We start from the raw sequence: 13,447 nt of genomic DNA, 5'->3' as shown, positions 1-13,447 counted from the left end.
CTCTGAAAACGATTTTCTTCGAATTTAATTCCACTAAAAGATCACAATTACACGTTTTATAACATTCGAACTCATTTATTTTTTTGGAATAAATTATTTTCGTCAAGAAAATTAATTCCTTTGGATTTTGCTGCTTTCGAAATCTGTATAAACTCAAGAAACATTTCATAAAAAAATATTAGATGTTCCGAGGGCCTGCGGCCACCGCCAAATTACGTTTTTTATTTACAAGTACTTAATGTTTTTTAAATAAAGCTGCTATTCTTAGTGATTTAGTATGCTTATTATTGTAACTTTTGTTCAAATAACCATTATTGTTCAACAAATTACATTATTTCGATTTTGCACTAATTGTTAACCATTTTTAGTATTAAATAAATTCCATTAGCACATTAATAAAGGACATTATTAATAGTCGTCCACTGCTCAGTTTATTCCCATATAAAACTTAATGGGACGTCAACAATCTCATCTATTGACCTTGAATTCTTAATAAAATTCACCTTTGAGAAACCTTCCCTTTTTTTAGCTTTAAATACTTGAAATAAAAAGAACTTCTAACACACAAATACTTTATTAAATAATAATGTTACTTATCTCTCCTCGTCAGCTAAGTTGCAGTCTTAGAATAAGAAATAAAACTGAAACAATAATAAAATATATCAAGCGCTTTAAATGCGCTAAAAGTACTTAATTGCAATAAATTAGTGTTTAATTCGGTCATAAGATAAAAAGAATACTTACATTAGGATCTTTTTCATACGAACATTTGTGTACATCAAAAACCCTTTGATATTTATCCTTGTCAGGTGTATCTAAAAAAATATTTTTAAATCATATTCATTCAAGAAAAATTAAATGGCTAATAAGCTACTATAAAAAATAAAATATTTACCCAAATGTTTGCAGGAAAATATCATTTTATGAACTCTATCGAAATACTGCTCGGGTATAAGGCTGACCATCATATCGTAGTCTACGTTACCTTCATCGTCGATCTAAACAATAACGTTATAACAGATTATGTAACTTTAAATGAGTGTGGATGGGTATACCGGTAGAGGTAGACTAAGGAAAAGATGTATGGATTGCGTTAAAGGTGACATGATCAAGAAGGGAGTACTGACTGAGATGACGTATGATAGTTACGTGGAGAACAAAAACCTGTTGCGCCGACCCTACAGGACTAGGATAAGGAGGAACAAGAAGAAGATGATGATGATAACTTTCAATGAGATAAAATAATATAATTGAATCATTAAATAATATATATGATAAAGTCACTCACAAGACTGGCTTCCTCTAACAAACAGTACATATACCACTTCAATTTCGTGTCTTCCTTAAATATGCCGTTTTCGCAATTCGTTATATCCTCTGGGGGCAAGTAGAATAAAGACTCTTTAATGTACACAAATATGAGACATGTTTTCACAAGTAAAGGTAACCTAAGATATGTAGAGGTGACGTAAATTTTATTTTATCAAATGTTACATGAAAGAAATGATGTGATATATTTAATAAAAAAAATGAGACATATATAATATGAAGCACTTTCTAACTATTTCAGAGGATTTGCTTTATTTATAATATGAAATGAGATAAAACGCAGTCCGATTTTCTTTTCTAATCAATGTTATTTATTCTTCATTTTATGTCTAAAAGGTTAAAGATTTTCCAGCAACTTAAAATAATACAAAAAGGGGCTTTCTAAGACAATCGTAGCACTACAACGCGCAGCTTAGCCGTGGCGAATGTTTCACGTCACTCGCATGCGAGCTCAAAACAAAGGTAAACGGAAATAAAATTTTCTTTAGTGAACTCACCCTCCGCTACCCCGGTCTTAGCGACGCACTCGTTGTGAACATGCTGGATTATTTCTTTGATTTCATCACTTAGTTCCTGCAAACATGTTTGAATAATACATCTGTAGTTTCATTACAAAATTTTACTCAACTCCCTACTTATTGCCTTTGTCTCTACTTCTGTACAAAGAAAACGGAGATCTAGTAAACTGCTCTTGGTCATTATAATTTCTTATTTACGTAAACTAAATTAATTTGATTTTAAATGGAATGACTAAATGTTAAATAACCACTATTGATTATATTTTGTATTCATATTAACTAGTATTTTAAAGTCTGATCTGCAAAACTTTTTAATTAACTTTATAATTAGAACTAGTGTTTAGAAGACATTTTTCTTTTTCTTAATGTTAATTGTAAAACAAAACCTTAGCTATACAGTATCTTGTAGGCTAAATATAAATTAATACAAATCTAAGAAGGAGAGAACTCATAAAAAATCACAAGTTAAAATTTTTATATGTGAAATTCACATACATATTAAAAATCTCCACTTAGTTATTAAAATATGTAAAAGAATGGAGCAAAGATTAATCCCGCTTAGAACCCCTAAAAATGATTCATACACGTATTCAATGTAGTTTCATTATTCAGTCCCATAGTCCGCCTAACCGTGATACATACATACATACGTTACCTTTGTGAGGAGCGCGAGGGAAAGCAGTCGCTTCAATATTAAAAATGAGATAACATTCTCAAAGAAAAATTATTAAGTCGAGATTCCATTGGGACCGACCCAATGCGCATCAACTTGTAGCATAACGTTAAATATTAATTTAAACGTCGCGAACATGTTTCCATTGTCGTCTCGGAATATTTCTACTACATTAGCAGACATATTAAAGTTCGTACCCACAGCATTATCATCTACAATATCTTATGGTTTTTAAAAAAATAGGTATGAGTATTATGGTTATTAAACCAAGCAATTATAACACTTTAAAGGTGTAAACCACATAAATTAAATTATTCGCAATCGATATGTATTAAGACGACTGAGTCTTTATTAGATGATTACTTTCAATAAACGACTTCATGGTGTTCCTGCTTTTGTATAAATATCTGCAGATGAAGTTCATCGTGTTTCAGGTCCTATTGTGTCATTGGGACCGCGCATCATTGTCAACGGGACTGTCGGAGGCCGCGCCCTCTGCATTTAGTATTCGGAGACGACTTTGAGCAATAATGTCTCACTTGTATTCCCATACTGTCACTCATCCATCATCCCGCATACATCCCACGCGACGCACTAAAACGTTTCATAGACTACGCGGCACGTATGCTTCACGTGAAAAATTGACTTTGTTACAATCGTGCCTCTAAACGCCTTTAGAGGGTTCCTGTGTGCTGTCAAAACGAATTTCTACTCTCTCTATTTTACGGTTATCTCAGCATCACGAAATATTTATCAAACAGCGTGTGATTTGACTTAAGAAAAAGTAAGAAATAGTTCAGACGAACACGCAAGAAATAGAATTAGACATGTGTGAATTTACACAATGGTGTATGCGCAAAAAGCAATGGTGTCAACTATCTTCTCATCTGAATATAGGAAATCTTTTTAGTATCATCATGTTAGTATTTTAATCTTGAATTGAATGCAAAAAAATCTTACAGGTTTTTCCTTCCCCGTACGGCCAAAGACAATCAAACTGAAGAAGACCGGCAGCGTTGCCATCCACATGGCGACAAGCCGCCTAATGTGTCATATAGCGTATTGCTATGCTTATATTACCTGATGCTACTCGATACGGGCCGTTAATTGGTGTAGTTGGCGGTAGATGACAATTAATACATTAACAAGACGCAGCGGTTTTGTCGCAACACAAGCTGTAATCATGGTACGGCGAGGCGAGGCGGCGACTGGCAAGTTTCCGGCGCATGAATTACCACGGAGCTGAACACAAGACTGCAATTAGTCTCAAATTGTCTCTTAAGTATTCAACAATATTATTGTAAATTACATTGCGTGTTGATGTGATGAAATGTCGCTAAGAATTATTTGAGATCAAACCTCAAAACGATATCTCAAATCATATCTGATTTTAGTGTAAGTGTAAAACGCTTGATCTTTTCATTAATATGTTTTTATAGTTTAACATGACAATCTAATTTTGTAACAATTGTATTGTTACTTAAAATATCATAACTTGTTTCATTTATGTCAAAATTTTACGTCCGCGCCCTAATGGTTTACAATACGTCAGGAACCCACATCAGCTTTAACGATAATTAATAGGTAGTTAACTGACAGCTTACAAAATAATTCACCCTTTTAGCAATTTCAAACCATCAGATACGGATATTTCACATTGATGGATAAAAATATATAGTATTAAGTTCGTTCAACCAAAAAATTAATATATTTCCAAAAAAAAAAGGTATGAAAGCGTTTGTACAAACTGGTTGTGATAACGGATTGGGATTTATATTGATGAAATATGTATTAAACGTTTTAGTAATCTCGCACGCATACCTATGCCGTGTTCAATCGACATGAAAAATCCATTAGGGTGTTTTGCGTCGGCGATCGGCTCGCTACGGCGGCGCACTGACCGTGCTAAGCGGATTGCGCTCTCCTCTCTGATGCAGCCCCAGCTACGGCTATGGCAGACAGTCATGTCTGCATGTTGTTATTTTATACACTAAAATACGATACAAAAACGTCGTTCGTTTTTTTTTTCAATTATCTTGATAGCGTGAACATAAATTAGGTTGCGAATCGATACTTGTTTTTTATTGGTACTTTTTTAAACATAGCGTGGAAATAGCACCATTTAAGGTAGAATATGTACAGAATCATAAAAATTTCCCTAGTGCCTAGTGCAATTGGGGGGCTAATTATTTTGAAATACATTCATTTATAGTTTACTAGCACAACTTGGATGTTAAAAAATATTGAATGTGACCAAGTTACTACCTTCAGCATCCAAATTAGAAAGTTGCTAGCTTTAACTAGTTTCAAGTGACGAGTGTCTTTTAAAAAGCGGGACATGAAGTCGAGTAATTAAAAAGATACGCATTAATTTGTAAAGAAATAATTATTCGAAGATACCGAGTAGGAACGAGTGGAGAGACGTCATTACCGCAATCAAAGCACCCGAAGCCGCAGCGGTCGCACCCCGCCCCGCGTCCCACTCCGCTCCCCGCAGAGCCCCGCTAACGACGAGTGCTCTCGATAAAAATTAAAAACACGTGCAAGCCCAGCCTGAGGAAAGTTTTAATGAGAGTACACGGCCCGTGCTACACCGACAGACAGTCTACCTACTTGTATATACTGACTTGTGTTGTGTGCAAACACTTTTTCCAAATTAGATATCAAAGCCCTTCTTTGAACCTCAAATGATTATTGTCTTTGTTGTTGCGTTTGTAGCATTATGAAAGAATAAAGGATAAAAACCGTCGCCAGGCTTCTGTTTCGAAACGCAATTTTGCAACCTATTTAAACAGATAAATAATTTATAAATAATTAATAAATAGTTAATCAATTCTTTACAGGACGTCGAAAGTTCGTTAGTTAATTAACACAGAAAAAAATACTGTCTGTTGCAGCCATTGGATTAAACTTATTGGTTTTAATTGAATTTTGAATAGCTACGCAATCACTAGTATATCTTATACTGTAGACAAGCTTTATGCTCTCAGAGAGGAAAGGACGAAACAAGTGTGATACTGTAGGTGAGGACTCTCCTCTATACAAAAAAACTTGCTTAACGACCATCAGCCACATTTGGTTTTATGTAATCCTAGTAACAAGTTTCATATAGTTTTATTTCCAAATACACAAAAAAGTTAAAAAATAAAGTAAAAACTAAATAATTTATTACAAATGAAATTCTTTTAAACAAGTGAGTAAGAGTATTTTAACAATTTATTTTAATTTTAATAAGTATAGGAATAAAATATTAGGAAGCGATTACGAGTTGTAGCTTGCAGTGCATTTACTATGATAGCAACCAGTTGACTGTGCCTAAGGGGATTTATTTTTGTTTCTTTGTATAGATATTCATGTTGATGGATTTTATTTCTCTTTGCTTTGAGTATATGCTGCTATTTATAAAAATGAAATCTAACAGAATTTACGTTTTAGCATTATCTGGAACAAACTGTTCAACGAATTAATTTGTATATTTCTTATATTGTTATATTTAAAACGTAATGCTTCGTATATTTAAACCCCTCTGTGACATTTACTTACTCAAAATTTGTGTTCCCGAAAGTACACATACAATAAATGTTCATATTTCACCAAAATCGTGGTCTCTAGTCTCTGGGGATGTGTGTTCCCAGTTAATCGCTACATTTTGTTTAATTTGTCAAATTCATGTAAACATGGTATATCTGCACGTTGCATAAGCAAACATATTATAACGCAGTCAGTGTGCATAATTTGTTTATTGTGAAATTTTGACAGAATGTACTATAAAAATCTTTATCAACTGTTATAAATTGTTCTCAGTGTAATTATCTTTAGGATCTATTTAAATTCCGGATGTAATAACTGTTACGCAAGCCAAATTATGGTGAAATTTTGTAATAACAGTGAACAAACACCCCAATTCTTCTGCCTCAGTATTGTAAAGAACACAAAAGGCTTTCATTTCATCGTAACCAAAAAAGCAGATGTTTTATTATTCTCAATAACCTTCCCGGCGCGATGCAGTCGAGTAAAAATAGGAATAAATTGTGAGGATCTTTGCAAAACAATAGTTGGAAATGGTATGCGCGAGAAAAAGCCGGATGCAAATGCCATTCATATTAATTAGCAAAGCGAGACGGGGCTTTTACGAAATTAGACCGTGATTTCAGTGAAGATTTATTGTTGTGTTTGAAACAGTTTTTAGAGCAAAGGTAGCCATTTAGACGGGAGTAAATTGGTGTTGTCAAATTGGGCTCCAAATTGAATTGACTGAAGTCTCTTGTTTACTTTGTCCCATTGCGCTGGAAAGAGAAAGGTGCTAATTTCGGTTCTTATTTACGACACGAAGATTGGGGTGCGATGGTCGTGGTGATTAATGTGGCACTTAGCGAGCGCAATCGCCTAATAATAATATGTTACTAGAACATTGTAAGTAATGATGTTAAATGTTTGTATACTCTCGAATTACTTTGTATAATTAATTATACAATCTACAACTGATCCACATCAACACAACTCAAATTGATGATAAATAACGAACGTTATATCGAAAACCTTTGTAAATAACTAATTAGAAACTAAGGTGAAGCACTGTCGACTGCGCCCGGGGCGAAGTTTGCCAAACCTAAAATCAACGTAAATTGATTTAATTCATTTTCCATTAGAACCCACAAAGACCGTGGAGTCTCGGTACCACTTACTATAATAAAATCTTTGATAAACTATCCTTATTCACTGGAAAGGAAATATTTACTGTGAATAATACAACAAAATGCTGATACCTAAACACCATTAGTTTATGACTTTAAATCAACAATTTGTAGCCCGTTTTTTTTACTAACATGATAAAACTATTTATGGAAGAAACGTATTTGATACGTTTGATATAATTCCTTTAAAAAAATCAGTTCCAATTACCAATTTGTATAAGATTACTATGATAACAAACTAGCGATGTTTTAATAGGAAACTATATGAAATAAAATAATCCTGAGTATCCTGGATGCGGGAGGCACAGGACCGATCATCGTGACGATCGTTGGGGGAGGCATATGCCCAGCAGTGGGCGTCATGTGGCTGCCTAGTAGTAGTAGTAGTAGATGAAATAAAATAAACATCTTCATAAATACCTTTATTTTTACTTGTTTTATCAAAATTACTTGTCATTCGTGTTTAACATTCTGAAATATTACACTAGAAAATAAAAGTAATGGCAAGATATGTAAAAAGCAAGTTTTTCGAGAATGGGCATAACATGTTTTATATTAGCCGCGCGCAGTTTTTCCGATGACCCCTACCATTACACCGACAGCGTCCGGCGTTCGTCTACTCTATACAATATTGCGAGAAAACGCATGACGTCATGAGTAAAACTGCACACGCGTAATATTAATATTCAGACAATCTCAAATAAAATGTTAAAATCTAAACTGTACTCTGATATTACCATCACCATATTTGATTTTAAATGCGTTAAATATCTTGTATCATTCTTCAGCAAGACACTATTTTATTATTTAATTTAATAATTAACACCTTGTCGTTGTTAAAAATGATTTTAAAAATATTGTTCAATTGTATTAAATTAAAGATGTCTTAATCATTATAATTTTTGCACAAGTTTTAATTTTATATCATTTATTATCTTTATTCTTAGTCATAGTATCACACAAGTTTTTATATTTAAGTGTAAACTCTATATAACATCGTAACGTTATAAGGAACACGACATTACGGATTGACGTTATAAGGAGCACGACGTTACGGAGTGACGTTATATGGAATTTACACTTTATTACAATTATAAATGCACCGCAAAAAAAGACAAATGAATTAAGACGATTGCTTAATAAAATAATCACAACAAAGCACAACATTAGTAAAATAATAAACAACAAACTATGAAGTTAGTGTAAAGCAATCTCTTTAAAAATCTCTAAAAAAATCTTTTAAAAATATAGTAAAAAAAATGACTTTAAATTATGTAAAAAAAATAGATATAATAATTATTAATAAGATATGACTATTTATTGTTTCGCTTTTACATTTTCCTCGTACAAGTACAGATAATACAATATTGCTGTTATTTTAAGATGATAACTCACATCTTAACTCTGCTGAAATAGCGCAAATGAGCGAGCACTTTAAACATATCCAAAAACTGAAATTTGAATTTTAAATTACAAAGTCAGTCTACTACAGGGAATATTTATTTTATATAAAATAATATTTTTATAATGCTGCTGTTATTGGTAAAACGCAAATATTCACAGAAATATGCTAATAAAAGGATATGTAATTTGTTTTATATTATAAGGGACTATATTTTCATAATGATTATCAAAAATATGTATATGTACAGAAATTTGTGACACAACTAAATTAATTTGCATTTTAAAATATTAAATTCATAATTATAAAGGTATTTTGTGACTTATTTTATAATTTCCGATCAATAAATACAACAAAAAATTAATACTCAAAAATAGCCCCATAAGTTACAAACAGTCCAATAGTAGTTTTCAAAGTTACATAATTTATTTATGACAGTTTATTTACAATTCATTGTGATAAAAACATTCATGATAAGTATATCAACCTACATAATACGATAAGATAATAAAAATCATGTGGAAGGGAAAATAGGCATGTATTTGAGCATCTTAGAGGTTATCATGAAATTTCTTGAGAACATGTTCGTAACATTATGAACAAAAATTATATTAAACTCTTGTAGAAAATTTGTCAATGACGTTACGAAAACATTCATAATAGACGCTCTGTTAAGACACCTGATCATTAAGATTGTTTAGTTAACTAATTACTTATCATTTGCCCTCGTGGACCTTTATTATGCTATATTCATGCTAGTAACATTTGTGATTCACACAAGTTTACATTCTGTTATAAACAGGGTGGAGGCAAAGGCATGTCAATTAATTTGCAAACTTCTAAAAGGAAATTCTTTAAAATCGCTCCTTGGTTACCTCTGGAACCATTTAATGTGATAGTAGGTATAAAAGTTGGTTTAATAATGTCCGTATCATCACCATGTTTCTTGAGTAATGCTGCCCCATGTTCACTTGAGGCACATCTGTTTATTGGTTCAGGATCAACATTCATTTGCTGAGAACACTGAAACAAAGATTGGATAATCAAAAATTAAAACCTTTAGATTTACACATAACAAGGATTGTTCTTATCTTATTATAATAGTTTTATAAATATGTAGAACAAAGAATGTTTTGTTTATTAAATAATGTACAAATAACATTCAATTTAAAAGGTGTATCCACAAATATTTTAAGCAAACTTTTTTTACCCTTTCCAGAGCCTTATCTGCATCCATATTATCCATGATCATGCATTCAGTAAACTTCACAGACAAGGTCATATTGCCCAAGATATCAATTGAACAAGAATGTATTGTATTTGCATAGCATTCTTCTTCACCATGTTGACACATAAAGTAATATTTACCATTTTCTTCCTTCGTCTGTAACATCAAAATTACACTAACAGCCTAACAAATAAATGTGGTATAATGTATTAGTACAAATTTTGGTTATACTCAGTTTATTCCTATAATTAACTTTATATCGCATTTATTTGTTAGGCTTTAAGAGAATATCAAATATCATCAGAGTATCATCTACATTGGTAAGAACTAAGAAATTGATAAGTTTAATTAAAGACAGTAGATTTGATTTCAATGACAACCAAATATTTAAAACAGTAATAGTAAGAAAATAACTTGAAAGGGTACAATCTAATTTTAGTCATTACTAAAGATACCACTAAGATACTCACGCTAGCTTTTCCATAAGGAACCAATGCAACATTCAAAAACTCTGACAACTTCTCCGTTACTGGCCACAAATGCTTGATAAAGAAATGTTTGGAATCTGGACATAACGCTTCATAATACACACGCACTTTGACTTTGTCTTGCTTGTGCTTATTATAGTTACCATCTTCCAATGCGATTATATCAGACTGTAAGAAAAAAATATACTGAACATTGCTCTAACACATCACTTAATCTCAATAAATATTTACATTTATAATCAAATTGTGAGATTAAAAGTAAAATTCTGTACTTTACCCCGGTCAGTTGTGGTGATGATTTTTCCGTTGGTATTAACCTCATAATTTGCCACATAATTAAAATAAGCATTAACAATACAACTAATCTGTATCTAGTACAAGGATAAAAAACCATTTTATAAATGTAAAGTATTTCAGAAAACTTTAAAAGCCAATGAGATCGACTAGATCATAATGATCCCAACTCTTACGTTTAAATAATTGTAAATTAAAAAACAAGTAAGATGAAATCTGAACATGACATTCTTTGAAGTTTGAAAATGTTGATCTTGTCATCACAATCTGTCATCGTTAAATCAATGTGACATATAGAAATATTACCAGTTAAAACCAAAAAAGGTACATGATAGAGCCGAAATTGGCAACAACGGTGTCGCTTGACGAAAGTTTTGCCATTTTTTTTTAATTAACTTTTAAAATCCCCTTGGTCAATTTTACACGAGAATCACAAATGTGTTCTGTGCATGAGATTAAAGGAATTTTGTACTCTGGTATGGCATATATATGGAAGGGATATTTTGAAATGAATAATTCAATTTAAATTAAAGACTAAAATTATTTTATAATTTATTTCAATTATATCATCTTAGTTACTCTGTAAGTAGTAAAACATTAAACTTTTCCATGTCATAGAATCCCGCTTTGACTTGTCTTCCGCCAAAGAATCTTCCATTTAGGTCTACTACAGCTTTTATAGCACTCTCGATTCTTTTAAATTCAACGAATATTCTTACTGCCTCATCATTAGGCGCGTTGGGCATTTCGAAAATCACAACTTTTATGACATCACCATATTTTGTATTGCATTCATCTTTTACTTCAGGTTCGAGCTCTTCGTCTACATCACCAGGTCCAACCATATTCTGAAAAAAATATCAAGTATTAAAAGCACATTCTACAAATTTTGTAAAAAAAAATTAAAAACCGCTTACTCGTAATAGCACCACTTTACTTGGTGACTTCATTATCTCGGTAATTGATGGCTCTGATTTTAGTAACATTTGAGGTGAATTCGATGAAGCATTGGGTGAATCTGTAAACATTATAATTATTTGTAGAAATGAAGTTAAATCTCCACAGGATATAAAGTTTGTAAACAAACCTGGTCCTGGGGGTGGAGGCATAGTAAAGCCAGGGGGAGGCATAGTACTTCCATCTTTCTCATGGATGATACGACCACCTCTTTTTGATGTCTTCTCAACTTGCAAAGCTACAGACATACCCTGTTCCTTCTTCCCTAAACCTTGACCCTCCTGTTAATCATAGATATGAAATATAATAAAAATATAGCATAGAAGCTTACAATTGTGGTATGTTTTAAGAAATAAATGAACATTTTTCAATAATTCGTAACACTTATGTATGTCAATGTACTCATAAAGAGAACAAACCATAAATTCTTTGTTGTGGATTGTTTATTCTTCTCAAGATTTTTAAATATGTATATCTTAATGATGCTTTACCCTTTAACCTTCAATAATTACCTTAAACCCATATTTGGCCATTATTTTGGCAGCAACTGAGCTGGCCCCATAGCCACCAATAGAGAAGCCACCTGTAGGAGCGGCAATGGGTGTGGAGGGAGAAGGTGGTGATGGGGCTGCAGTCTCAACAGTTAGTGATGGTGGGGGGGCTATTGCTGCACCTGCTGCCCTCTTACATATCTCCACAGCCTCCTCTTCTTCTGGTTGCTGGAATAGTTAAATATTTTTTAATCTAAAAGTAATTAATTTTTTATACTATAGTTTATAGCCTAAAATTAAATTTACCATAGGAATTAGTGTCTTTTCCGGAATGGTTTCTTCATCATCACCAAATCTTGATTTACGCTTTCTATCTGCTCTGTCAATTCTGTCACCCCCATCAAGTTGTAATCTTTTATTTTGTATCTCTGAGAAAAAATATATCATACAATATATTACAATATGACAGTTGGATATGGACATTTTTTTCCTTTAAAAACATTACACACTAACAGAAATAGACTAAACAAATAAAACTGTTTCAATATTTAAAACCTCTAAGGTGAAGTGACTTACCCTTTGCCACTTTTTCATAATCATTTGGCCACATGGGATCATACTCATTTGCAACATTCCAATCAAAATCAGTGACATTTAAAGGTGTGTAGTTCTTTGGTTGCATATGTGAATTATTTGAATTGGACTCATCTTCATCCTTTTGTTTACTTTTTAAGTCAATTACTGGAGTAAGAACCTAATCATATTAAGTAACAAAATTTAATAGTAATAATTGGGTAACTATGCAAATACAAAAATGTGGTGTAAAAATACTTGAGTAGAACGCCGTAAAGCTTCTCTTTTAGGCTGAGTTATAGCAGCTTTTTTCAGTTGTAATTGTGATTGCAACAATTTGATACCAGATGACCATGCCGCTACTTTTTCTGTAGTTCGAGTTTTTATCGTATCTAAGTCATCGTATAAAGACATCTTGACTGAAATAAGAGAATCGTTAAGACAAATGTCGGTAATGTTATACTGCTTGACTAAGATTGTTGATTTAGTTTATGTACGTTTTACTTATTTTACAATGACTTGCAAAACATATCTTCCGTGAAACTAGTAATCCCTTAATTATATTATAATATTCACAAAATAACGAAAATCAATTGATTATCACAATCATGAATGACATTTAAATGACATTGACATCTTATCCTAAAGACAGCGCTAGTGCTCAAAGATCAAATAAGGCAGCTTGTAATGACTTGACAGAAGAATTGGACTAATTAATATTTTGCTGGATAACTGAAATGAAAAAATGATAATGTAAATTAAAAAATTAAATGAAAAATAAAAACTGTATAGAATATATT

At 32.1% G+C, this 13,447-nt stretch overlaps 3 protein-coding genes across 4 annotated transcripts; all 3 read right to left on the bottom strand.

Moving 5' to 3' along the window:
• Positions 1 to 623: 623 nt before the first annotated feature.
• On the bottom strand, positions 624 to 4,486 carry LOC106100329 (general odorant-binding protein 83a-like). The gene is made up of 6 exons (XM_013279153.1): positions 4,422 to 4,486; positions 1,827 to 1,927; positions 1,289 to 1,377; positions 896 to 998; positions 745 to 815; positions 624 to 641 (listed from the first exon to the last, which is right to left on the bottom strand). The coding sequence occupies exons 1-6, from the start codon at positions 4,484 to 4,486 to the stop codon at positions 624 to 626; spliced, it is 447 nt and encodes a 148-aa protein (XP_013134607.1).
• A 4,438-nt stretch (positions 4,487 to 8,924) lies between these two features.
• LOC106100476 (gamma-interferon-inducible lysosomal thiol reductase-like) lies at positions 8,925 to 10,873 on the bottom strand. Its single transcript, XM_013279342.1, has 4 exons — positions 10,610 to 10,873; positions 10,315 to 10,500; positions 9,827 to 10,000; positions 8,925 to 9,639 (listed from the first exon to the last, which is right to left on the bottom strand). The coding sequence occupies exons 1-4, from the start codon at positions 10,724 to 10,726 to the stop codon at positions 9,409 to 9,411; spliced, it is 708 nt and encodes a 235-aa protein (XP_013134796.1). The 5' UTR covers positions 10,727 to 10,873; the 3' UTR covers positions 8,925 to 9,408.
• A 274-nt stretch (positions 10,874 to 11,147) lies between these two features.
• Positions 11,148 to 13,315, bottom strand: LOC106100460 (splicing factor 45). Of its 2 annotated transcripts, none has more exons than XM_013279322.1 (8): positions 13,152 to 13,315; positions 12,906 to 13,066; positions 12,651 to 12,828; positions 12,381 to 12,502; positions 12,096 to 12,302; positions 11,714 to 11,864; positions 11,544 to 11,644; positions 11,148 to 11,474 (listed from the first exon to the last, which is right to left on the bottom strand). In XM_013279322.1, exons 2-8 carry the CDS (start codon positions 13,059 to 13,061, stop codon positions 11,202 to 11,204), a joined length of 1,188 nt encoding a protein of 395 aa, XP_013134776.1. In that variant the 5' UTR covers positions 13,062 to 13,066; positions 13,152 to 13,315; the 3' UTR covers positions 11,148 to 11,201. The 2 variants fall into 2 exon arrangements, with proteins under 2 accessions (XP_013134776.1, XP_013134775.1); XM_013279321.1 differs by having other exon boundaries at positions 13,145 to 13,314.
• Between the last annotated feature and the right edge of the window lie 132 nt (positions 13,316 to 13,447).

This window comes from Papilio polytes, unplaced genomic scaffold (genome assembly GCF_000836215.1).
Source record: "Papilio polytes unplaced genomic scaffold, Ppol_1.0 DF824047.1, whole genome shotgun sequence".
Classification (NCBI taxonomy): domain Eukaryota; kingdom Metazoa; phylum Arthropoda; class Insecta; order Lepidoptera; family Papilionidae; genus Papilio; species Papilio polytes.
The sequence above is the reverse complement of the archived record's forward strand: the minus strand, read 5'-3'. Positions and strand labels throughout refer to the sequence as shown.

What these genes read in the sequence shown, in the direction of transcription:
- LOC106100329 (XM_013279153.1), bottom strand. Translation starts at nt 4,486, where the DNA reads ATGACTGTCTGCCATAGCCGTAGCTGGGGCTGCATCAGAGAGGAGAGC. An exon ending in TAAGACCGGGGTAGCGGAGG is followed by an intron (nt 1,378 to 1,826) that starts GTGAGTTCACTA and finishes ACTTGCCCCCAG; the next exon opens with AGGATATAACGAATTGCGAA. An exon ending in TGTTAGAGGAAGCCAGTCTT is followed by an intron (nt 999 to 1,288) that starts GTGAGTGACTTT and finishes GTTATTGTTTAG; the next exon opens with ATCGACGATGAAGGTAACGT.
- LOC106100476 (XM_013279342.1), bottom strand. Translation starts at nt 10,726, where the DNA reads ATGGTTTTTTATCCTTGTACTAGATACAGATTAGTTGTATTGTTAATG. An exon ending in TTCCTTATGGAAAAGCTAGC is followed by an intron (nt 10,001 to 10,314) that starts GTGAGTATCTTA and finishes TTGATGTTACAG; the next exon opens with ACGAAGGAAGAAAATGGTAA. An exon ending in CAGATAAGGCTCTGGAAAGG is followed by an intron (nt 9,640 to 9,826) that starts GTAAAAAAAGTT and finishes TCTTTGTTTCAG; the next exon opens with TGTTCTCAGCAAATGAATGT.
- LOC106100460 (XM_013279322.1), bottom strand. Translation starts at nt 13,061, where the DNA reads ATGTCTTTATACGATGACTTAGATACGATAAAAACTCGAACTACAGAA. An exon ending in TTATGAAAAAGTGGCAAAGG is followed by an intron (nt 12,503 to 12,650) that starts GTAAGTCACTTC and finishes ATTTTTTCTCAG; the next exon opens with AGATACAAAATAAAAGATTA. An exon ending in GTAAAGTGGTGCTATTACGA is followed by an intron (nt 11,475 to 11,543) that starts GTAAGCGGTTTT and finishes TATTTTTTTCAG; the next exon opens with AATATGGTTGGACCTGGTGA.